The sequence below is a fragment of the Odocoileus virginianus genome, chromosome 7 (assembly GCF_023699985.2).
Source record: "Odocoileus virginianus isolate 20LAN1187 ecotype Illinois chromosome 7, Ovbor_1.2, whole genome shotgun sequence".
Taxonomy (NCBI): Eukaryota; Metazoa; Chordata; class Mammalia; order Artiodactyla; family Cervidae; genus Odocoileus; species Odocoileus virginianus.
In genome coordinates this window covers 60004690-60029465 of record NC_069680.1, presented here as the reverse complement: position 1 = coordinate 60029465, position 24776 = coordinate 60004690, and the positions used below count along the sequence as shown (strand labels likewise).

The 24776-nt window shown below is 43.4% G+C and overlaps 1 protein-coding gene and 1 pseudogene across 2 annotated transcripts in view; both read right to left on the bottom strand.

Annotated features, from left to right (window-relative positions):
* MACROH2A2 (macroH2A.2 histone) overlaps positions 1-24776 on the bottom strand; it is a 54031-nt gene that overhangs the window by 24716 nt on the left and 4539 nt on the right. For both annotated transcript variants that reach the window (XM_020877399.2, XM_020877401.2), the window contains exon 2: positions 5238-5469. In XM_020877399.2, the coding sequence (XP_020733058.1) occupies positions 5238-5409 (172 nt within the window). In that variant the 5' untranslated portion in view covers positions 5410-5469. The remainder of the gene's footprint in view (positions 1-5237; positions 5470-24776) is intronic.
* Positions 426-703, bottom strand: LOC110127270 (HIG1 domain family member 1A, mitochondrial pseudogene; annotated as a pseudogene).

The following is a 24776-nucleotide window of genomic DNA, read 5'->3' as shown; positions in this document are numbered from 1 at the left end:
CAGTACTCAGTCCACAAGGCAGTCAGAAAGTTAAATTAACTGGGGTAAATAGGATTCCTTCATTACATCAAAAGCATATGATATTCTGCAGCAACTGGGAGCATTTTCAGGATTGGCATGTTGTCTTCTTTAGAACTACTTTCAACAGAAGAGTTTAAGAAGGTGGACAGGTACCGCTATCAAGTGTATTTAAAAGTGACGTGTTTCTTTTGTGCTGATCTGACTCCCTTGAATGACCTAGCTAGGGAACTAGTCACCAGTAACTTGGTCGCCAGACAAATCAAGCCTGCAAGAAAGGAAGCCAATATTCAAATTACCATGTTCTTGTCTGACCCAAACAATTTATTTTCAATATAAACATATAACCTCAATATGAGATGTCTAAAGCAAGCACCACCAACAAGACCAAGACGGCATCTCCTCTTCTAAGGTTTAGATTCTGCCCAGAATTCTTGATACAGGAAACAGCACATACCAAGAGTCATTGCTCCCACAACAGTCTTGGACTGCCACACGCATGTGGATCAGGTGAACAGACATTTTAGTATTTCCCCTGCTTTCCAATCTGTATAATCCATATGCAACAATTACTGCAAAACCTGCCATTCCAATGGGGACAAATGGTGCCTCTAGCTTTTAGGGTAAGTTTAGATCCCTGATCTTCATCAAATGAAGAAAGAGAAACATCTGCGTCACTTGACATAGTGATTGAAGAATCTTCAGACAACTACAAAACCTTTCAGGTTCCTATCAGCTTCTTGTATATTCTTTTTCATATTCTTTTCCATTATGGATATTGAAGGGCCACAGTATGCCACCTCCTGCCTTCAATGCCTTTCCCTGGCATGAGTGTGCAAAATGTGCACATTCTCATGTGGCCCTAAAAGCCCTGTCTCCTGTTCTCCCATCTCATCTCTCACCCTTCCCATTCCCCAGCTCTGCTCCACATACACAGAAATGCCTCTAGGTCCTGCAAGGGGCCATATACTTCCTCTAAACTTTGATTTTCCCTCTCATTTCTTCCCAACCTGATAATCAATCCATCTGAGTCTATCCAGCTCCTACTAATTACTCACCATGGCTGCCCATCAGAATCTTTTGGGGAAATTAAAAAAAATTCTGATGCCCAGAATTATCCCAGAATCTTTGGGAGTAAGATCCACGCATCAGGATTTTAAATCAATCAATTTGTTAAAAAACCAGGATTGAGAACCTGATTTAGGTCTTTACAGCCCTTGCTTGATATTAGGCAGCCTCCCCCTGCTTTCCAAAGCTTCTATATAGCGTCCCTGCCCACAGGCATGTCATCTTATTGTGTTGTTTTTGTTTTTGTTTTTTTAGCTGCATCAGGTTTTAGTTGCAGTATGCGGGATCTTCAGTTGAGGCACGTGGGATCTAGTTCCCTGACTAGGAATTGAACTCGAGCCCTCTGCATTGGGAGTGTAGAGTCTTAACCACTGGACCACGAGAGAAGTCCCTTTTTTGTTGTGTTTAATTCGTTGGCCCTGCTAGAACGTAAACCCAGGACCACATCTGTCTGTTTTCCTTTGTATTTTCAAGGCCTGATCCAAAGGAGAAACTCAGTCAGTATTGTCATGAATGTTGAAGATCATTTCAAGGGTGAGGGGAGACTTTCACACTTTCAACTCCTTTCCCTAAACAAAGTCAATTCATGCCCCTCTCCCAAACAAAACAAAACAACAGCCAACAGAAATCCTCCTTTTACTTATTCACCAATGGCATGCGGTAATGATTCATTCCTTTGGCTTACACTCCTTCTCATTAAAATGCAATACAGCCCCCAAATAAACCACCTTTAAGGATTAGTCATTACACTTTACCCTGAATGATTTCATCAGCTCTTCATAGAAGAGAAAGGAGAAGGATAAGCATTAATTGAGTGCATCTTATGCAACAGACATTTTACATATATTGTGGCTCATTAATAGAGTTACAGGAGCTTAGCTCTGAAAATACCCAAAGACCAGAGAGGTTAAGGAATTAGTGCAAGGTAACGGAGCTGGTAAATTGAGAAACCAGATTTAAACTGACATCTAAACCCCTGCTCTCAACTCCAGCCTGAGGTTGGAGAGGAGGAAAAAGCAGAAAAGGAAGGGATGGAAAGGACACAGAGAAGCCAGAAGACCCGCTTCATTTTCTCCATTTGACCCAGGACAGCTGGAGGCTGGCCCTGGGAAGGAGTGTTATTGGAAACACCATCCTTCCTGGTGCTCCTCCTCCTGTCTCTCACACTTCATGTCCAACCTGTCAGCAGATCCTCTTGACTCTGCCTTCAAAATCCCTCAGTACTCTGATCCCTCCTCAGAAGCTTCACCAGCCGCTCCCCAAGCTCGCATCTCTAACCTGGATCTCTGCAACTAACTTCCTTCCATTTTCCCAGCTTCAGCCTTGTATCCCTCTGCCTGCAAGGTCAGATCCCTCCACCTCTGCTCAAACCCTTCATGAGAAGCTCTTCTTCCCCGGCCAGCTACGGTCCCTCGGGCCTCTTTTACCCTTCAAGCCCCTCCCTCAGCCCCAGCCTTCCGTCTCCACTGCTGCATCTTAGACACTCCCTCACCTGCTTCCCCCTGCCCCGAGGGCCCACCCCACACGCCCCTTCCTGGCCTCCTTCAGGTGCCAGCTCCTCAGTGGGCCTCCCTTCAGCTCCCAGGTTCCTGGAACAGCCTCACTCCTTTCCTGCTTTATTCATCCCGGAGCACGTATCACCATCTAATAGAACACATGCTGACCGTTTCTCTCTCCAGAATGCACTCTGCTCCAAGGCAGGGACTCCTGTCTGCCTTGGTCTCTGCTGTATCCTCAGCATCTAAACCACACCTGGCATATAGTAGGTGCTCAATAAATTTCTGTTGAGTGAATGGAGGGCTATGAGAAAATGGGTGATATTCTATTTTGAGACACCATCATTCTTCACGGATGTGCTGTCTCAAAGTCCAGAGTGTGACATTCAGGCTATAACATGCATTGCTATGGGGTCTCGTGGCTGTAAGCCAAAATAAATGATAAATCATATAAACAGCCCAATGCTATTACCAGGAAAAAGTCTAAGGACTTACTGTGTGCCCTGACAGGTAGAAGCTTGGCCAATATTTGTTGAATGAGTGGAGAGGAAAACATAAGCTTTCTCATCAAACATGTGGACCAAAGAAGAGAGTCACTGGTGATTGAAAAGGCCAAATTTTGTTCTATTACGCACACTTTAGTCTTTGGCTACATGGAGGCACAGGAAGTACTAATTATTTTGATTATACAAACATTGTAATGGGGCAGTGTATTGAAGTAGAAAATGCATGGCTTGGGATTCAAGAACCTCAGGGAATCCTGGCTCCCTCCTTGGAGGCTATGGCATCTCTGGGTTACTCAGGGTCTTCCCGCATCAGTGGGTGATATGGACCTGATAGGTTGTTTTATTTATTTTATTTATTTAGTTGTTTATTTTTCCCCCATCCCGATCCCCCCTCCCACCTCCCTCTCCACTCGATCCCTCTGGGTCTTCCCAGTGCACCAGGTCTGAACACTTGTCTCATGCATCCAACCTGGGCTGGTGATCTGTTTCACCCTAGATAATATACATGTTTCGATGCTGTTCTCTTGAAACATCCCACCCTCGCCTTCTCCCACAGAGTCCAAAAGTCTGTTTGATAGGTTGTTTTAAAGCTTCAGTCAGCACTTTCAAAGTCCCTCCTCTCCCTCTGAGTCAGGAGATTTTTTCCTATCAAATTGCTGGGTCCCACTCCAGATCCAGTGAATCAGACCCCTGGGGGTGCGGGCTGTGCAGCCAGGAACCTGCATTTTAAACAAGCATTCATGCTGCTGAAAGACTGGCTAAAATCTCACTCCTCTGAGTGGTCCCCAGACCAGCAGCATCAGCATGATTGTAGCGTGTCAGAAATGCAGAGTCTCAGGCCTTACCCCTGACCTTGTCCACAAGATTCCCAAAGTGACTCCCACTTTGAAAAGCACTGCTGTATCACACTTGATTGGTTTGCCTTTCAGATCCCTCCTGCCCTTCTCTCCCTCTTAAAGGATCCTCCCAAAACACTTCTAGCTCAGGAACCAGCGTTTCTTCTCACGAGAAGATAAAGACTCAAGACGCCAAGGTCTGCCTGATGGAAGCTCCAGGGGGAGGACGTTCCCACGGGTGGATCACAGCAAACCTCCTGCCAGTGAGTGTTGCTTGGTGAGCAGTGGGGACCAAGAGGGCGGAACAGGACTGAGTAGATAAAGAGAAGGAAGAGGCTCCTCTGGAAGGGGGAGCAGGAGGGAAAGAGGGATCTGGTGACAGACGCTGGGTCATGCTGCCGCTGCAGGGAGCTGGGCCTCCCGGGTGGACAGTTTGGGGAGGTTTGCTCTGTACCCCTATGGACTTAACCAGGATTTAACCCTGGTATCTGGAGAATCTGTTAACTTTGGGCAAAGTCAAGGATATTGTTGCTCATGGCTAAAATGACCTCTCAAGGAACTAATCACATTTCTTCATACGTATTTTTATACTTATATATTTTATATATGTATATATGCTTTGATACTGTGAAGTTTGGTTTCTGTTTAAGACATAAGAGAGCCACAACAAAAAAGCTAAATATAAAGTCTTCAAATAGATAGAGACCACACACAACAAGAATGTCATCTTTCACTAAAAAAAAATAATAATAATTTTAGCAACCAACATGGGAAACTATTTCCAATATATCTGTAGACAGAGGACTACCTCTGTAATGGAGAGTAAAATTAAAATATTGTTGGCTTTATAGAACCAACTGAAGATGCTTTCAATGCCAGGGTCAGCATTACTTATGGACATTGAGTCCATTATTTATGGACACTGAGTTCAGTATAGCAGGAGAACTGACGTTTAGTGAGGATCCTGAAGTAAAAGTGAAAAACTGGCCTGCAAAATGAATAGCAAGCCCCTATCTTCCCTGTAGTTTGTCTTCTGCAGGAACCCAGAAATTTACGTATTACATTTGTGTACAGCAAGACACACCTCTCCTGGGGTGGCCTAGAAAAGTCTCTTTGTTTCTCTTCCCTTCATGTTGATTCTCTGTCCTTTTCCCTAAAGCCTGCAGGAGTCGGTTTTAGTCAATCAGGCAAGCCGAAACCCCAGTACTGCCCACAGCGACCCTGAGACAGCCACAGGATGAATGAAGGCTCCCCTGCCCAGCCTGGGTGTGGGGGTCGGGGGGAGGGTTACCTGCCCAGCGTGTTCACATTACCTGCCAGGTACTCGATGACTGCGGCCATGTAGACGGGAGCACCCACGCTGATCCGGTACTTGAACGTCCCTTTCTTCAGGTACCGCATCAGCCTGCCCACTGGGAAGATGACCCCGGCCCTGGCTGAACGCGACAGCTTCGACATTTTCTTCTTCCCGCTCCGGCCCGACATCTTGCCTTAGTTTCCCTCTCAGCTTGCTTTACACGGTGGCCTCCGGGCACTGACTCGATGCTGGAAAGGAAAGATGGCAGGGTGAGGAAGGGCGACTGATGCGGCCCCAGAGCACCTGCAACCCACCTGATAGCCCCGGGGAGGTAGCTGAGACCTGGCTGCCACTGCAAGGTGCTGCAGATGGGGAGCTGGGTGTCGGCACGTCCGCCCACAAACAACTCCCCATCCCACCCAGCCAGCCCAGCCTCCGCAGGAGATGCCACAGAAACTCAGGAGAGGGATACCCGGTGGTCCTGTGGTCAGTCTCCAACGAAATCCACTTCATCTCCAGAATCTGTGAATTGGCTACTCAAGCATGTATCTGCTGATACCTTTTTTTTTTTTCTGCTGATACTTTTTAAGTGGCCCTGTCTTTATACTCAGAAATGTCTTTTCATAGTAGGCTTCCCTGGTGGCTCAGATGGTAAAGAATCTGCCTGCAACGTAGGAGACGCGTGTTCTATCCCTGGGTTGGGAAGATCCCCTGCAGAAGGAAACAGCAACCCACTCCAGTATTCTTGCCTGGAGAATCCCATGGACAGAGAAGCCTAGCGGGTTACAGTCCATGGGGTCGCAAAGAGGCAGACACGACTGAGCGACTATCACTCACTCATGTGGCCAAAGACACTCTGGAGATGTGATTAAGTGGGAGAGGTTATCCTGGATTATCTGGGTGGGTCTAATGAATTGCAAGGGTCTTTCTAAGAAGGGAGGGAGATGAGAGGAGTGACAGGGTGACAGCAGGAAATGGATTCTCCCCTCAAAGCATCCCAAAGGAACCAGCCTTGCTGACACCTTCATTTTAGTCACTGGAAATGATTTGGGGACTCCCCTGGTGGTCCACTGGATAAGAACCTGCCTGTCAATGCAGGGGCTACAGGTTCGCTCCCTGGTCCGGGAAGATACCACATGCAGAGGAGCAGTGAAGCCCATGCGCCACAACTACTGAGCCCACATGCTGAAACCTGAGAGGCCACCGCAACGAGAAGCCCACTCACTCAAGCTACTAGAGAAAGCCCATGTGCAGCAATGAAGCCCCAGCGTAGCCAAAGAAATAATAAAATTAATTAAGTTTAAAAAAGAAAATGATTTTGGACTTCTGACTTCTAGAACTGTAAGAGAATAAATTTGTACTGTTTAAAGCCACTAAATTTGGGGGATAACTTGTTACAGCAGCAACAAGAAACCAATATGATTCCTCTTTGCCCTGATTTGCTTCTGGCTCTTGTTAATAAATAGTACAAAGTTAATATGGTCATGCCTATCATAATGGTTAGCTTTGACCCACAACTCAGAGCTGATGTGCACCTTTTAGATGGAAACACTTTTCTAAATTCTCTAGTAATGTAGCATCCTTGCAAACAGAAACATGCAAGAGGCAGTTTTATTGAATATGCTAATGCAGAGTAACAGCAAATGAAAAACCATAGCGCAACTCAGACTCTTGCTCTTTGGAATGGGGAACCCAGGGTGATTGGGGGAGGAACCTCAGAATCAGCACAAAGAGGTGACTTTGGTACAACGCATGGAGAGATATGTATATGATTCATTGTTATTTCAGGAAGCTATCTTTAGTGCAAAGATGAAAAATAATTATATACTTCTGAAGAAGTCTTTGTAAGGCTAAAACTAATTCAGAGAATTGTAATACAGCTTAACCTATTGGTGGAGAGAGTATTATAACCAAAAAAAGGAATATTAGCTAGAATAAGTAAAGGCAAATTACAAACAAGAAGGACCAAAGAAAAGGAAACAAAAGTTTTCTAGGAAAAATGTTAATCAAACCTCTCTGGCCCAAGGGCAACATTGTTTTCAGTGGCCCTTTTCTTTGGGGATGGAAAATGAGAAGGTCAAAAAGAAATTAAAATTGGTTCTACCTGTTGGGGCAACACAAATTTTGGCTCGGTTGGTTTGCCAACAACCAAGATGTCAATGAAAGAAAAAAAAAAAAAGATAGAAGAAAGTGCTAGATAAATAAACTCATGGCTAATATGAAAGACACAGAACTGGTATTTATTTAATCCAGACTGAAGACTGAACATGGAGCTCAGTTTTCTAAAGTATCTGATTACTCTGTATGACTGAGGGTTTTTATATAAAAACCATGGAATTAGCAACAAACCCCATTCTCAGCACCCTCTTATCTCAGAGGTAAATGATGTAAGTTAGAGGCATTTTTCATTACATACTTTACATACATTCTTTTCATATGTTCTTAGGTACTTACTGCACTCCTATTTTATGTGTCATTTTGCCACCGAGAGATGTAGGTATTCATCAAAGTTAAGTACGAGAAAGATTAGCAAATAGCCTAAGAATGTTATCTCTTTCCCAGTAAGGCGCAAGGATAAGAGAGCATCAATGTGTTTAGAACTTCCACATTTCTGTGCATTTGCTGCAAACTCTCACAAATCCACTTACAGCTGTCCTCTCCGTGATGGAGCAAGTAGCTGCATATTAGGATTATGACTATCAATTCATATTAAAGAAACTTAGGTCAGGCATTAGTAAGTGAATGAAGTACCTACAGGTCAGCGCTGTCCTGGGGGACAGGGAACACTCCAAACAATGTTAAACAGTTGCTGTTCTCAGGGACAGCTTTGTGGCACATGCTGGCCAGCCACTGGTGACACTCAGAACGGGGGTGGCCCCTTGTGTAGTGGAAAGGGCCGGGGACCAGGCAGGAGGCCCTGGGTGTGGTCCCACTCCTTCATGACCAGCTGTGGGATCTCTGTGTGTCATCCGTGTGGGCCTCCTCTGTAAAACAGGGAGGTGACTAATTGATCCTGAAGGTCCCTCTGATCTTAAACATTCCAATCTTTGGAAACGAACTTTCCAGTGGCTCTGGAAAAGAAGCTTAGTCTCTTTAAGAAATGAGTTCTAAAGAGTTAAAAGTCTGTGCAGGTGCATAAAGATGTGTTAGTGTTTGTAACTCCACTAAACCAATTATGTGCTTTTTCCAGTTACTGGTAAGTTGGGGGAGGGGGAGGATTATAGGTCTGGTTGCCAAGGAAACCACCTGAAAAGCCCATCACAGGATGGATATACTCTATGGCTACAGTACGATGTGCTGGATGGTCATAATCTCTCTGACAGAGAGCAAAACCCACGAAGCACAAACGCCACAAGGGCAGGACCCCTTCATCCCCCACCCCCAGGACATTTTCTCAAATGAAAACAGACAGGGAATGACTATGTGTGCAGGATAAAGCCACCCAGGGACTCTCCCAAAATTAGCCAAGTGAAGTCACAAATTGCCCTATAAGTTGGAAATGAGGCCTGGCAGTAGAAGAGAAATAGGGGACTTTAGGGAATTGATGCCTAACACATTCATGAAGATGAGGAAAACAAGGGTTAGATCAAATGAAGTAACGTGCAAGCTGAACACTATAAAATGTAGGGATCACCCCAAACATTGCACTTTGTATCGAGAATTTCTTCCTTTGACTTCCAGATATGGCAACCCACTCCAGTATTCTTGCCTGAAGAACCTCATGGACCGAGAAGCCCGGTGGCTACAGTCCATGTAGCCATGGGGTCGCAAAAGAGGACACGACTTGGCAACTAAACAACAAAAGGGCCTTAGAGCTAGGGATGCAGCGCGATTTGAAGACTAAATGTGAGGCTGACTGTTGCACGTGCTTTATTAGGACTGGAGAATCTTTGTGTCTGAGGACCCGTCTTTTTGATAGGGAACCAGTGACCAAAACCACTCGCTGTGGCCAGGCACAATAATAACCATTTGCATGAACTACGAGTCTCACTACAGGAGGTCCTGATCAGGAGGGCGATATATTCTGCCAACCTCCCAGAAACCCTCACGCTGGAACCCATCTTGGCTGAGAGATGCCCGCCCCACTAGAAAGAACCCTGATCAGACCAAGTATGAGCACAAGCAAGATGACTGGCCAGAGTCAACCCAAAAACTAACCCCCCCACCACCATAAACCCTGAGACAGTGAGCCATGTGCAGAGCAGTTCTCCTGGGTTCCCTTACCCTGATGTTCTCCACCCCCTTGCCAATAAAGTCTTTCGTTTTGTCAGTACGTGTGTCTCCTTGCACAATTCATTTCCAAGTGTTAGACGAGAGCTCACTCTCGGGCCCTGGAAGGGGTCTCCCTCCAGTTGCATGTGCGGACATTGTGCTGGCAGCCAGGTGCCTAACTCCTGGCCTCGAGGGCTGGGAGGCCCCTGCACGTTGAAAGAATCAGATGACGTCCAGGAATCCTTCGGGAAGCAGACAGTAGGCTCATGGGAGCTAATAGGTCACACCTGCCGGGACCCATAAATGAAAGGAAGGGTAGAACCTCCTCAGCCCACTTGAGAGAAGACCCTAATTTCCAAATCCCCCCTGCCCCCCAGCCTGCACTGGACTCTACCTGGAGTGGCGAGAAAAGATAACCTTTAACTTCCTTCTTTTCCAGACCACCCCAGACTCTATGCAGGCTTGGTAACACGGGAGTTAAAAAACTTGAACACAGGTTTCCCTACTCTTGTGAATATGAATCTCTGTGGAGGGCCACTCCTGGAAAGAGAAAAGAACTACAGCAATGGGAAACTTGTTTCACTAGACTAATAATTAAGTGTTTACATTTACTTACCTTCTCCTTGAAAACAAGTTCTGTTCTAATTTAGTTCAGTTCAGTCACTCTGTCGTGTCCGACTCATTGCGACCCCATGAATCACAGCACGCCAGGCCTCCCTGTCCATCACCAACTCCCGGAGTTTACTCAGACTCATGTCCATCGAGTTGGTGATGCCATCCAGCCATCTCATCCTCTGTCGTCCCCCTCTCCTCCTGCCCTCAATCCCTCCCAGCACCAGGGTCTTTTCCAATGAGTCAGTTCTTCACATCAGGTGGCCAAAGAATTGGAGTTTCAGCTTCAGCATCAGTCCTTCCAATGAACACCCAGGACTGATCTCCTTTAGGATGGACTGGTTGGATCTCCTTGCAGTCCAAGGGACTCTCAAGAGTCTTCTCCAACACCAAAGTTCAAAAGCATCAATTTTTCGGCGCTCAACTGTCTTCACAGTCCAACTCTCACATCTATACGTGACCACTGGAAAAACCATAGCCTTGACTAGACGGACCTTTGTTGGCAAAGTAATGTCTCTGCTTTTTAATATGCTATCTAGGTTTGTCATAACTTTCCTTCCAAGGAGTAAGCATCTTTTAATTTCATGGCTGCAATCACCATCTGCAGTGATTTTGGAGCCCCAAAAAATAAAGTCTGACACTGTTTCCCCATCTATTTCCCATGAAGTGATGGGACCAGATGCCATGATCTTAGTTTTCTGAATGTTGAGCTTTAAGCCAACTTTTTCACTCTCCTCTTTCACTTTCATCAAGAGGCTCTTTAGTTCTTCACTTTCTGCCGTAAGGGTGGTGTCATCTGCATATCTGAGGTTATTGATATTTCTCCTGGCAATCTTGATTCCAGCTTGGGCTTCTTCCAACCCAGCATTTCTCATGATGAACCCTGAATATAAGTTAAACAAGCAGGGTGACAATATACAGCCTTGATGTACTCCTTTTCCTATTGGATCCAGTCTGTTGTTCCATGTCCAGTTCTGACTGTTGCTTCCTGACCTGCATACAGATTCCTCAAGAGGCAGGTCAGGTGTTCTGGTATTCCCATCTTTTTCAGAATTTTCCACCGTTTATTGTGATCCACACAGTCAAAGGCTTTGGCATAGTCAATAAAGCAGAAATAGATGTTTTTCTGGAACTCTCTTGCTTTTTCGATGATCTAGCAGATGTTGGCAATTTGAGCTCTGGTTCTTCTGCCTTTTCTAAAACCAGCTTGACCATTTGGAAGTTCATGGTTCACGTATTGCTGAAGCCTGGCTTGGAGAATTTTGAGCATTACTTTATTAGCATGTGAGATGAGTGCAACTGTGCAGTTGTTTGAACATTCTTTGGGATTGCCTTTCTTTGGGATTGGGTTGAAAACTGACCTTTTCCAGTCCTGTGGCCACTGCTGAGTTTTCCAAATTTGCTGGCATATTGAGTGTAACACCTTCACAGCATCATCTTTCAGGATTTGAAATAGCTCAACTGGAATTCCATCACCTCTACTAGCCTTGTTCATAGTGATGCTTTCTAAGGCCCACTTGACTTCACATTTCAGGATGTCTGGACTAGGTGAGTGATCACACCACCATGATTATCTGGGTTGTGAAGATCTTTTTTGTACAGTTCTTCTGTGTATTCTTGCCACCTCTTCTTAATGTCTTCTGCTTCTGTTAGGTCCATACCATTTCTGTCCTTTATTGAACCCATCTTTGCATGGAATGTTCCCTTGGTATCTCTAATTTTCTTGAAGAGATCTCTAGTCTTTCCCATTCTATTGTTTTCCTCTATTTCTTTGCATTGATCGCTGAGGAAGGCTTTTTTATCTCTCCTTGCTATTCTTTGGAACTCTGTATTCAAATGGGTATATCTTTCCTGTTCTCCTTTGCTTTTCACTTCTCTTTGTTTCACAGCTGTTTGTAAGGCCGCCTCAGACAGCCATTTTGCCTTTTTGCATTTCTTTTCCTTGGGGACGGTCTTGATCCCTGCCTCCTGTACAGTGTCACGGACCTCCGTCCGTGGTTCATCAGGCACTCTGTCTGTCAGATTCAGGCAGAGCTTAAGGACTCCAGTGCGATGTTTGCTAACAGGACTGAAGGAGGAAGATGGCCCGATGAAGCTCTTCCGGTGTGATGTTTGCTAACAGGACTGAAGGAGGAAGATGGCCCGATGAAGCTCTTCTGGTGCGATGTTTGCTAACAGAACTGAAGGAGGAAGATGGCCCGATGAAGCTCTTCCGGTGCGATGTTTGCTAATAGGACTGAAGGAAGAAGATGGACCGATGAAGCTCTTCCGGTGTGATGTTTGCTAACAGGACTGAAGGAGGAAGATGGCCCGATGAAGCTCTTCCGGTGCGATGTTTGCTAATAGGACTGAAGGAGGAAGATGGCCCGATGAAGCTCTTCCGGTGCTTACACACGCCATGCGGGGGACGAGAGAGCAATGGGAAAGCAGACCAGGTACAAGCCATATCCGCATACCTTCCTTCCACATCTGAAAGACTAAGGTACGACTACTGTATAAAGTCTCATAATGACTTGCAAAGTGAACAGAAGAGCTGTAAGCATGTTAAGTTGAGGGAGGAGAGGAAAATAAAACTCAGGAAAGAGGCAGGGAAAATGAGTGTTGCCTGCTCACTCCTTTCACTTCTGGGAGCACAGCAGTTGGGAGGACTCCACTGGTTTTGTTTGTGCTGGAGAAGAGGGCATATCAGACTCTGTTGTTTTAGGATTTATTTTCATGTTTGTGTTTTAAGTCCATAAGAACACCGATGGGTTAGACTTTACAGGTATCACAAGGGTAAATATTAAATTGCAGCACTGACTCAGACGTGGGCAATAAACTCACACCAGCCTATTTAAATAGCTATTGTATTTCATGGATTTTATGATGCACTTAAATTTTTTTTTAATCTCTAGAAATCAGTATGCATCTTACAATCTATGAGATCATCGATTCAATGAAAGTATTTATGGAGCACTTATTATTGAACAAGAAACTACATTAGATATTGTAAAATATACATGGCCTTTGTCCTCAAATATTTTCCAATGAAGTTGCATGACAAATCATAATAGTTCTAAATATGCTAGAGCCATGGTTCTCAAACTCTGTGCCAAGGGACCCTGGGACAAAACAGCGAATGTTTCAGCTTTCAAGTGGACTATGGTGATAGTCAAACTCTGGTTGCCTCCACAACTACCAGCTTATTGTGGTTCCACCAGTGCTTCAGGGTAGATTGTACTATCTTCCTTTTGGTGATTCTGTATCTTTGCAAAGCTGAGTTATTGGCTGTTGTGATTATAAGCAAGTGTGGGGTGAAAATGAATGTGAAGGAGAATGGGGTGTTCAATCTGATTCCAAGGTGTGAGAAATCATGTAGTGTCCAACACATGTACACCCCCTCTTTCTAACTCATCCCTGGTTATTTAAGAATGGGATGCAATTGTTCTTCTAATTCATGTGTTATTAGTTTTTCAAATGGCTACTAAATTGCTGCTGCTGCTAAGTTGCTTCAGTCGTGTCTGACTCTGTGCAACCCCATAGACGGCAGCCCACCAGGCTCCCCTGTCCCTGGGATTCTCCAGGGAAGGGTACTGGAGTGGGTTGCCATTTCCTTCTCCAATGCATGAAAGTGAAAAGTGAAAATGAAGTCACTCAGTCGTGTCCGACTCTTTGCGACCCCATGGACTGCAGCCTACCAGGTTCCTTCATCCATGGTATTTTCCAGGCAAGAGTACTGGAGTGGGTTGCCATTGCCTTCTCTGACTAAATTGTTAGGACAGAAATACTTATTAGTTGTTGAGACAGAATCACTTAATAAATGGAATGGAAGGCTTTTCTGGGCTCTGTGAAAAAGTGGCCGAGACCCTAAATTCTCTGTGAGCTTATATAAGCTGAAACATATAATTAGGACTTGCTCAGGGTCTCCCTAAAGCAGGGAAAACAGAAAGTTAAAGAAGTTATTTAAAATTTTGAATTTATCTTTAAATCTAATACTTGCATACAACAATGAAATAAATCAAAAAGGTAAAGAAGTTTATAATTTTATTTCCACCACTGATTGCACTGAAAACTTTAAATAATATGTTTCAATCCCTGTTTCTGACTCCATCAACTTTAGGGCTTCTCTGACAGCTCAGTTGGTAAAGAATCTGCCTGCAATGCAGGAGACTCCAGCTCGATTCCCGTGTTGGAAGATCCGCTGGAGAAGGGATAGGGTACCCGCTCCAGTATTGCTGGGCTTCCCTTGTGGCTCAGCTGGTAAACAATCCGCCTGCAATGTGGGAGACCTGGGTTTGATCCCTGGGTTGGGAAGATCCCCTGGGGAAGGGAAAAGATACCTACTCCAGTATTCTGGCCTGGAGAATTCCATGGACTGTATAATCCATGGGGTCTCAAAGAGTTGAACATGACTGAGCAACTTTCACACACACAAGTTAAGGTACTGATTCCTAAGCCTTCGCTATGTATAATGAGGATGTGGGGCCCCCAATCTTTCCTTGGCCCTCACCTCCCAACTTTACTTCCCTATTTCTACCTCTCTCTTCTGTATTTTCCACTATCCCAAATTACATTTCTATTTTGTTCTGTAATCACAATTTTGTCCCTAGGTGAAATTTAAAAAATAAATGCCAATGAACAGCATTTACATGATGAAGGCTTTGTAAATATCATTCCCAGCAGACCTGAATGGGATGCCAGCATCACACTTCTTTCTCTGTGGTCCAATGCTAGGACACTCCACACACCCACCCAAGTTACTATGGGCATACCTCAGAGATATTGTAGGTGTTCAGTTCAGTTCAGTTCAGTTCAGTCACTCATTTGTGTCCAACTCTTTGCGACCCCATGAATCGCAGCATGCCAGGCCTCCCTGTCCATTACCAATTCCTGGAGTTTACTCAAACCCATGTCCATCAAGTCGGTGATGCCATCCAGCCAACTCATCCTCTGTCATCCCCTTCTCCTCCTGCCCCCAATCCCTCCCAGCATCAGGGTCTCTTCCAATGAGTCAACTCTTCGCATGAGGTGGCCAAAGTACTGGAGTTTCAGCTTCAGCATCAGTCCTTCCAATGAACACCCAGGACTGATCTCCTTTAGGTGTAGCTCCAGAATAACCCCATAAAGTGAGTCACACGGATTTTTTGGCTTCCCAGCACATATAAAAGTTATGTTTTCCCTTCACTGTGGTCTATTAAGCATGCAATAGCAGTATGTCTTGGGTGTCCTTGGCTCAGACAGTAAAAAATCATCTGCCTTCAATGTGGGAGACCTGGGTTCGATCCCCGGGTTGGGAAGATCCCCTGGAGGAAGGCAGGGCAACCCACTCCAAAATTCTTGCCTGGAGAATCCCCATGGACAGAACAGCCTGGCGGACTACAGTCCATGGAGTCGCAAAGAGTCGGACCCAACTGAGTAACCAATCACACAGCACTGCAGTATGTCTAAAAAAAATGTACATAGCTTAATTAAAAAATAATTTACTGCTAAAAAGATGCCAAAACAGCTACAGCAGTAACATCAGTATCACTGATGACAAATCACTGTAACAAAAAGAATCATCATGAAAATGTTGGAAATACTGTGAGAATTACCAAAATGTGATACAGAGACACTAAGTGAGTCAATGCTGCTGGAAAAATGGCTCCGGTAGACTCGTTCAAGGCAGGGTTGCTATAAATTTTCAATTTGTAAAAAACTGCAATATTCGCGAAGCACAATAAAATGAGGTATTTGTGTAATTACAGTTGATCCTTGTTATGTGCATTAGTTCTTTAAAAAAAAAACAACTTTATTTTATACTGAGTATAGCCAGTTAACAATGTTGTGATTGTTTCAGATGGACAGCAAAGGGACTCAGCCATACATACACATGTACCCATCCTCCTCCAAACTCCCCTCCCATCCAGGCTGCCACATAACATTGAACAGAGTTCCATGTGCTATAACGTGTTCTATAAAGTAGGTAGGACACTGCATTAGTGAGTGGTGAACAACTGTTCTGGGGAAACAGGGTTGGGTTGCTGTGAGCCTCTGATCACAACATTTTCATCAACGGATCAATACACAACCTTGTCTGACGTATGTTTCTGTTCAAAGACACCTTATGTAATATGAATTGTTGATTCACTAACACTGAAATGGCCAGCATCAATAATTCTTGCTTGAACAGAGCTTATCTAACACATATTTTCTACATAAGGCACATCTCAGCCTCCATGCCCTTAGGAACACTAGACATCACTTCAAGACTACACTTGGGGGTCATTTTGAGCAGTGAGATTACTAATAGAAAGCACAAAACTGAAAAACATAGCACTAAATAGACCACGCTGAAGACTCATGTACAAGGTGGAAGATGAAAGAAGAAGGCAGAGTGTGGCCTTGTTTGATCTCAGCTGGGAAGGTGTGCAGTGGATGGGTCAGCCTTTTCTGCTCTATGCATGTCTTTGAATGACTGCAAAAAAGTATTGATTTTTGGGTTACCAATAAATTTTAGTGAGTGGGCGAGTTACACATATGGAATCCATGAATGATGAGGGTTGACAGTACTTATCTTGCTCTTGTTGACAGAAGAGAAACGTGCCTTGGGAGTTCCTTGGTGGCAGAGTGGTTAGGACTCTGGGCTTTCACTGCAACTGACTAGTGCTCTCGGGCTCAGTTGTGTCTGACTGTGATCCTATGGACTGTGGCCCACCATGCTCCTCTGTCCATGGGATTTTCCAGGCAAGCATACTGGAGTGGGTTGCCATTTCCTCCTCCAGGGGATCTTCCCGACCCAGGGATCGAACCTGCATCCCCTGCATTGCAGATGGATTCTTTACTGCTGAGTCCTTGGGGAAGCCTTCACTGCAGGGGGTTTGGGTTTGATCCCTGGTTGGGGCATCACCCAGCTTTTAGGTCACACTGTTGTTTGCAGGGGGCACTTTTCCCCCAGAGATATTGTTCCTGGAGCCCTCTGCCCTGGGCTCCAGTGTGGAGTGGTTGTTTTACCCAGTGGTCATCCTGGGGCTGTCTTCCCAGCTCATCCTGGATGCCATGACTTCCTCCTTACTGGCTTTCTCCCTTGTTTTCCTTTTATCTGCCTCACGTTGCTGTTCAGAGACAGTGCTGAGAGGTAAACTTTTTCTTACACAAGTGAAATTGTCCTTACTGAATGATCTTTGGACTATTATTTGGTGGAGTTTCTAGCATCAAAGTCATTTTGCTTCAACGTGTTGAAGCCCTTGAGTCATCATTTTTGGCATTCAATTTTACAGAGAAGTTTGGTAGACTCCAATCCCCAAAGCTTTTAAATTTTCTCTGCATGTTCTAAAATTTTACAAGGATGTGTCTAGGTGTCAGCACTTGATGATAAGCCTGTTCAATCTGAAAATTTTTCAAAACCCCTGGAATTTTTCCTGTTATGTATTTGATTATTTCCCCCATCTCTTTCATTTCTCCCACTTCTCCCTTTACTTGTCTCTTAATGGGATGTTGGTAAACCAGGTCTTGGATCTCCTAGATTGCTCCCCTAAGTCTCAACCTTTTCCTTCTGATTCTCGGTCTTTTAAATTTCTCTCCCCACTCCTTTTCTTCCCATGCAGGATCTTAGTTCCCTCCAGGGATTGAACCCATGTCCCCTGCAGGAAGTGTGGAGTCCTAACCACTGGGCTGCCAGGGAAGTCCCATCTTTTTAATTTCTAATTTTGGTAATCATATTGCTAATTTCCGAGTGTTCTTTCTTGTTCTTTGATTGTTCCTTTTTCATAGCATCTTGTTTTGTTTTTTTTTTTAATGAATGCACCATGTCTTCCAATCTCTCTGAAACTATGGGGTGTGTTTACATCACCTTCTTTCTCTAAATTATTTTATCGACTCAGTTCAGTTGCTCTTTGCGACTGCAGCTTCAGCTTCAGCGTCAGTCCTTCCAAATGAATATTTAGGACTGATTGCCTTTAGGATGGACTGGTTGGATCTCCTTGCAGTCCAAGGGACCCTCAAGTCTTCTCCAACACCACAGTTCAAAAGAATCAATTCTTCGGTGCTCAGCCATCTTTATAGTCCAACTCTCATATCCATATATGACTACTGGAAAAACCATAGCCTTGACTAGATGGAACTTTGTTGGCAAAGTAATGTCTGTTTTTTAATATGCTGTCTAGGTTGGTCATAACTTTCCTTCCAAGGAGTAAGCGTCTTTTAATTTCATAGCTGCAGTCACCATCTGCAGTGATTTTGGAGCCCCCAAAAATAAAGTCTGACACTGTTTTCATTGTTTCCCCATCTATTTCCCATGATCTTTCCCATGATTTTCCCAGATGCCATGATCTTAGTTTTCTGAATGTTGAGCTTTAAGCCAACATTTTCACTCTCCTCTTTCACTTTCATCAAGAGGCTCTTTAGTTCCTCTTCACTTTCTGCCATAAGTGTGGTGTCATCTGCATATCTGAGGTTATCGACTCAGTTGTCCCATTTATTTCTTTTTCATGTTGGCTTTCCAACCATGTCTGGTGATCTTTGGGCATGCATTCATATTTAAGAATGAAAGACACAGAGGGCACGGAGGCTTACTACAGGCAGACAGAAAAGCTTTCCATGCTACTGTTTGGTAGGCATTGTTCCTGTTTGGGACTTCAGCGTACATGCATGGGGCATGCCAATTAGCAGGCATCATCTTAGGGTGCCTGGTTAGGAACTGAGAGCCCTCAAATGCCAGAATGAGAGTTTTACTTGGTAGAGCCATACCCATCCTCCAGATTCTAGACCTGCTCTGTAGTTGTTCAGTTTCTTTAGAGAAGAAACCTCAGATCATCAGTTTGGAGGATAAATGCTAGGTTGACAGAAGTCCTACTAGGAGTAGGGGAGGGAGAGAGACCCATTCACCTAACTGTTCTGGAGACAGACCTTCAATGACTTTCCATTTTTCACCCTGCCCAACTTCAGGGCAGGTCCCTCCTGCTTTTATTCTTAGCTGTGGCTCTTTCTGTGATGTCATCCACATTTCTATGTGCTTTCAGTCACAGAAAGAAATTTGCTGAAATCTCCCTCGCGTTTGCTGATGACCATCACCAGCCCCCACTGCTTGGCTGTGAAGGGCTTATTTTCTTTGTACGTCTTTTACCATTATTTCTGTGGGCTCCAGTGGAAAAGCGCATGTGCTCTAGGAAAGCTCAGGTGCTCAGAGTCCATCACTTAGGACCGGAAATCAAAAGTGTCATTTTAATTTAACACCTTAACAAACATCACTTGGGAATTAGCCTAGAAATGAGTATACCAGTAAAAAGGAAAAGCTCAAGAGTTTTGTGATTGAATAAGAATGGCATATTGAAAAATTCAGATTTACTTTCATCACCAGGTGAGTCAGTGGAAACTAACTGGCCCTGAGACAATTGAGGAATATAAAATTTCTTATCAAGACATTGTAGGAGACTCGGACTTCCCTAGTAGTCCAGTGGTTAAGACTTTGCTTTCTGTTGCAAGTGGCTTGGGTTTGATCCCTGGTCAGGGAGCTCAGATCCCACATGCCTCTAGGCCAAAACCTCAAAACATAAAACAGAAGCAATACTGTGATAAATTCAGTGTGTTAAGTCACTTCAGTCACGTTCAACTCTTTTGACCCCATGGACTGCAGTCCACCAGGCTCCTCTGTCCATGGGATGCTCCAGGCAAGAATACTGGAGTGGGTTGCCATGTTCTCCTCCAGGGGATCTTCCCAACCCAGGGATCGAACCCAGGTCTGTTATGTCTCCTGCACAGGCAGGTAGGTTCTTTATCACTAGGGCCACCTGGGAAGCCCAGTAAATTCAGTAAAGATCTTAAAAACGGTCCACATCAAAAAGAAAGATTGTATAACACTCACTAGTAGAATCAGATTCAGTGTGTCTGTATTTGCATAATTATAGCATATGGAATTCCTATAAACAATATTTAAAACTATACTGTAATCCCAGATGGGAGGAGTGGAAGGAAAGAAAACATCCTAAGCAAGCATTTGCCCTTACTGAGTGAATTGCTCTTGGTGAGAAACAGCAAACTTTACTTAATACACTGACTGCCTTCATGAAAAGCTAAAATAATCTGGTTTCTTTAGAACAATGTGTGTGCTGTGGGCTTATTCACTCAGTTGTGTCCGACTCTTTGCAACCCTCTGTCCATGGGGATTCTCCAGGCAAGAATACTGGAGTGGGTTGCCTTGCCCTCCTACAGGGGATCGTCCCAACCCAGGGATGGAATTCAGGTCTCCGGCATTGCAGGGGGATTTTTTACCAGCTGAGCTACCCAGGAAGCTCTTTTTAGACCAGTATCTTCCTTTAATTTAAATAAGTTCTTTCTCAAGCATAAATAGCCAATTGAGAGTAAACCAAGTTTTATGCCCCAACTTCTTGAAGTTTTTATTATATACAAACTGATGAGGAACAAGACAAAGTAGCCAACTGGCAAGATGGCCTGTTAGCTGCCGCCAGCAATCCTGATTTAAATGACCACTTTTTCTGCCCCTGAGCTTCAGCAAACCATCTTTTAAAAAGACAGCAAAAAAAATAAAATAAATAAAAAAATAAAAAAGAGACAGCAGTCAGCACTTGAGACTGGCCAATAATCACAGGCCAGTGTCACAGGTGTAGTTTGATTGGGCTGATGAGCCACTTTGACGAAGGATCTAGACTATCAAGATAGTTTATTTTAAATACTCTTTTGAGATCATTCCCTTCAGAAGTCTATAAATCAAAATACTTTTATACATACATTATTTTTTTTCCATTTATTTTTATTAGTTGGAGGCTAATTACTTTACTGGTTTTTGTCCATACATTATTTTAAATCTAGAGCTAAAAGGTCCTCTTGCTTTTGAATGATAGAAATAAATTTAAAAACAAACTTCTGTAATGTTTATAAACATGAAATTCATAGTGTCATCCCCTAATGGATTTGTTTTAAAATTGCTGAAATTTATTCAATTTATTCATCTTCAGTTCCCATGATATTTCCCTAATCTGTTGTACTGTGCTTCAGAATATTTTCTATTGTAAATATTTATGAAAAAACAAAGCAGATCCTGCAATAAGCATCTTTACTTTGTCATTTCAAAACTATCCTTTGGGAGAATAAAATGAGATGAAATAAAATTAGGTAGGACATAAGGGAATTCAATGTAAATACATTAACTGTATGTAGAAATATTTCTAAAGGGTAGGAAAAAAAAAATCCCAGTCTCATACTTGATAAAATTCTAACATATTTCGGTGTGTTACCATAAGTACTGTATTAAAATAATAGTAGTTTATTAGTATTATTTTGTAGCTGTAAAAACCATTTTCAGTAGTGCTGGCTAGATCACTTGCTCTATTACACTTCCATTTATGAACTCCAAGGGCAAATCATTATTGCACAAGTAATACTTTCCAAACCATTTTCTTCCAAGGCCACCTTTAAGTGAATGAGAAGAGTCAATAATTTTATCGTCATATATGTTAAAGCGCATTAACAATTTATAATGTAAAGAGCTATATCAAATGCAATTTCATCAAGATGACACGGATCAAATTAACTAAATTAACCAACCACGAAAGTTAGAACCAAGCATTAACCCAATTTATTTAAATTATACTATTGGATTACAAATCAGTCCCGTTTAAAAAAGCATTTCAAGTCATGTCCTGGAATAATCTGGCAGGAAAATGAACTGCCAGCACATTCTTTATAATTCAGAGGCAGAAGATATGCGGCTGCCTGAGACACTTTAGAAGGGATGGAGAGCAGAGCGTGGGATGGAGCCGATGTGGAGTGGACTTAGGTTATCTGCTGCTACTGTAGTAAATGGTGACTTTTTTATTTTTTAAGATTGTTTTTTGATGTGGACCATTTTTAAAGTAAAAATCAGTTACAACACTGTTTCTGGTTTTTTGGTCATGAGGTATGTGGGATCCTAGCTCCTTAACCAGGGATGGAACCTGCACCCCCTGCATTGGAAGGCGAAGTTTTAACCACCGGACCATCAAGAAGCCCCGAGTTTTATACAATCTCTGGATAAGAAATTTTATATTCCTCAATTATCTCTGGTGACTCTTAAAACATTTTGTCTTCATTGAACCAGAGTTAAGAATTTTTTTTTTTTTTGCTTCCTTGTTATTAGCCTTCTGTTACTTTCTAATATAAATATATTTGTCCACCTATGGTATTAATTAGATGAGAAATGAGTATACATGAATGAATAAAAATACTTTGAATTCTCTTTGATTCTGAGTTAGTAACACATCCCAGAAGAAAATGAACCAGTTTGCCTTCCTATTTATTCACGGAAAACATAATAAAAGAAAACCCTTCACTGGGTCCAGCCTGGTTTTGTCTTTTTGCTCTTTTGAGAATTAACAAATCTGAACAGTGGGCATACTATCCTGTTTCCTTAAAATCGAATAGTTTCAAATTAATAGTGAGGTGTATTGTTGTAACAGTGACCTGCCCTTGCAGGGGACTAGCTTTGAACTCAGATGAGCTGCTCAGTGGGAGGGAGGGGATGTAGCCTCCTTCGAGGGTGGGTGAGTGGACCAGTCCATCAGTGAGTGGTCTGCAACCCCTTGTGCTGCCTGACCCATCAAGGGCTTCCAGACATTCAGTACTGCTGGGCAACTGAGGATACAGGTGATTCCACTGGAGAACCATGGCACTAGCGGAACTCTGAGGTCCCTTCTGACCTAGAAGTTGTTGCTACTCTAGGAAGATGCTTAAAATGTCACTCCTTCTGACCCCCCACCCCCATCTGTTACTTTATTCCTAGAAATGGAACAGTCAGGTAGAATTAAATCACATGCCGGTGATCTTTCCTTTGAAGTCACTATTGCATCACCCATAACCACAGAAAAGAAAAAGCAGACCTGAAAAACCTTACTGAGTTTATGGCTTGTTTCTTTTCCACCCCAAGACAATGATCTATATTGTTTACTAAAGAATAGCCAGGGGTGAAAATCCAGTTTAGAAGCAGGGGGCAATGCTTGAGTGGATGACCACCTTACTGAAATTCTGGAAGACCGGTCGATTTGGAAGTTCAGCACTCTGGTGGGGAACCCAGTGAATTATCGTCTGATCTAAAAGTTTATGTTGTATATGGTATGAGCTACTGGAACTTACCTTTTTGTAGTCTACCACCACTATTTACTGTTATGGTTTTGTTGAGCAGTGAAGGCAGCAAAAATACAGGTTACCCAGTTCTGTGTATGAACCATTACTGAGGCCAGAACACAGGGCCTGGGTTTTCCTGGAAAGTTTGATTTCATTCTATTAGATTTTTATCCAGTTGTCATGGAAATAACCACATTTAGGCATTGAAACTATATCATCAGGACTACCTCTCATATCCAGAAATTAACTTCAAACCTTTGGTCAGACCATGTGTTGCAATTTTGACCTAAACTATACTGTTGCTGTACTTAATTCTCGTGGCATCACAGAGTCAGCTGAAATAAACATCCCTGTAGGAGGCTGGTGGTCCTATGCCTGTTTCCATACATGTTCTGTCAAAGCAGGGGAATTTTGACTTGAATTACTTACTCCATTCCAAGTCCAAATTGGCAATGCCAGTCAAATAAATCGGGCAAAGTATGATGGATGGTGAGATGGATAAATGAACAGTAAGGGCTTCAGAGAAACCACCAAATTTATCTTATTTAATACTTCGTGACAAAGACAGTTTAAAGTAAAGTGTGATATGGTTCAATCTGATGCTCTTTATCTTTTATTGACACAGTCAGGTAAAATAGTGACATAAAGGAGAGTTTTAAAAGAAAATCTGCATATGATAACGTTAAAAAACTTTAAAAAGAACATAATCTGAGAATCAGTGGAGTGCTGATACCTCCTGTTCTCGCTAGGCACACATGAGGATGTGGTTGGTGGAGTTAGACCGCTGGCGTGGGAGTCCTAAGTCTACCACCCATCAGTTGTGCGGTGACCTTGGACACATTTTAACCTCTCTTTTCTTTTCTGCAAGATGGGTATAACAACAGTACCTGTCTTTAGGGCTGTTGTAAGAATGAAACTCATCGATACATACCAAATGCTTGGAATAGTACCTGGCAGGCAGGAAGGCATTTAATAAACATTAGCTATTATGACTTGTTTCCACACAAGAAAGGTTTAGAGACTATTTTCATAGAATGCAGGCTAACATTTGAATTCAAAAGCGACTATTATAATACTACAGTGCTGGATGTATGTATAACATGAGGCTTAAAACTCAGTGATGTCTTTCTGCTTCTTTCATTGCTTTTAGGAGGCAATGTGAAGGGGTGGAAAAGAAGCGTTAGTCCTGGGAGAACACCAAAAGCCACATGCTCTGCAGGGAATGCTTTTGTTTCCCTCAAGGCACCTTGGGCCCCACTTGTTCTAACCTCACATTCCCATCTTCCATCTGCCTGAGAATTCACAATCATCACAATGTTAGACCCATAAGATCTCACAACATCATAACCTAAGACTGAAAAGGACCTGAGTGATCAGTCATTTAGACCCCCTCCCCAATTTTCGCCACAATAAAATGAGGGGTGGTGGTCACTGAACGACTTGACCATGGCTACACAGTCTGTGTGAGACCAGACCAAGTCCCCTCACCCCCACTTCTGGAACCCTGGTCTGGGGCTGTTTCTCATACCCTTTGCTGTATGTTTCATCCCCACTGGCACCTTGCATAGTATTATCTACACATCTGATATTCAAAAAAATATTCCTTCAATAAGAGAGTGAAACCAACCTTAACTATTTGTTTTCAAAGTATTTTGGG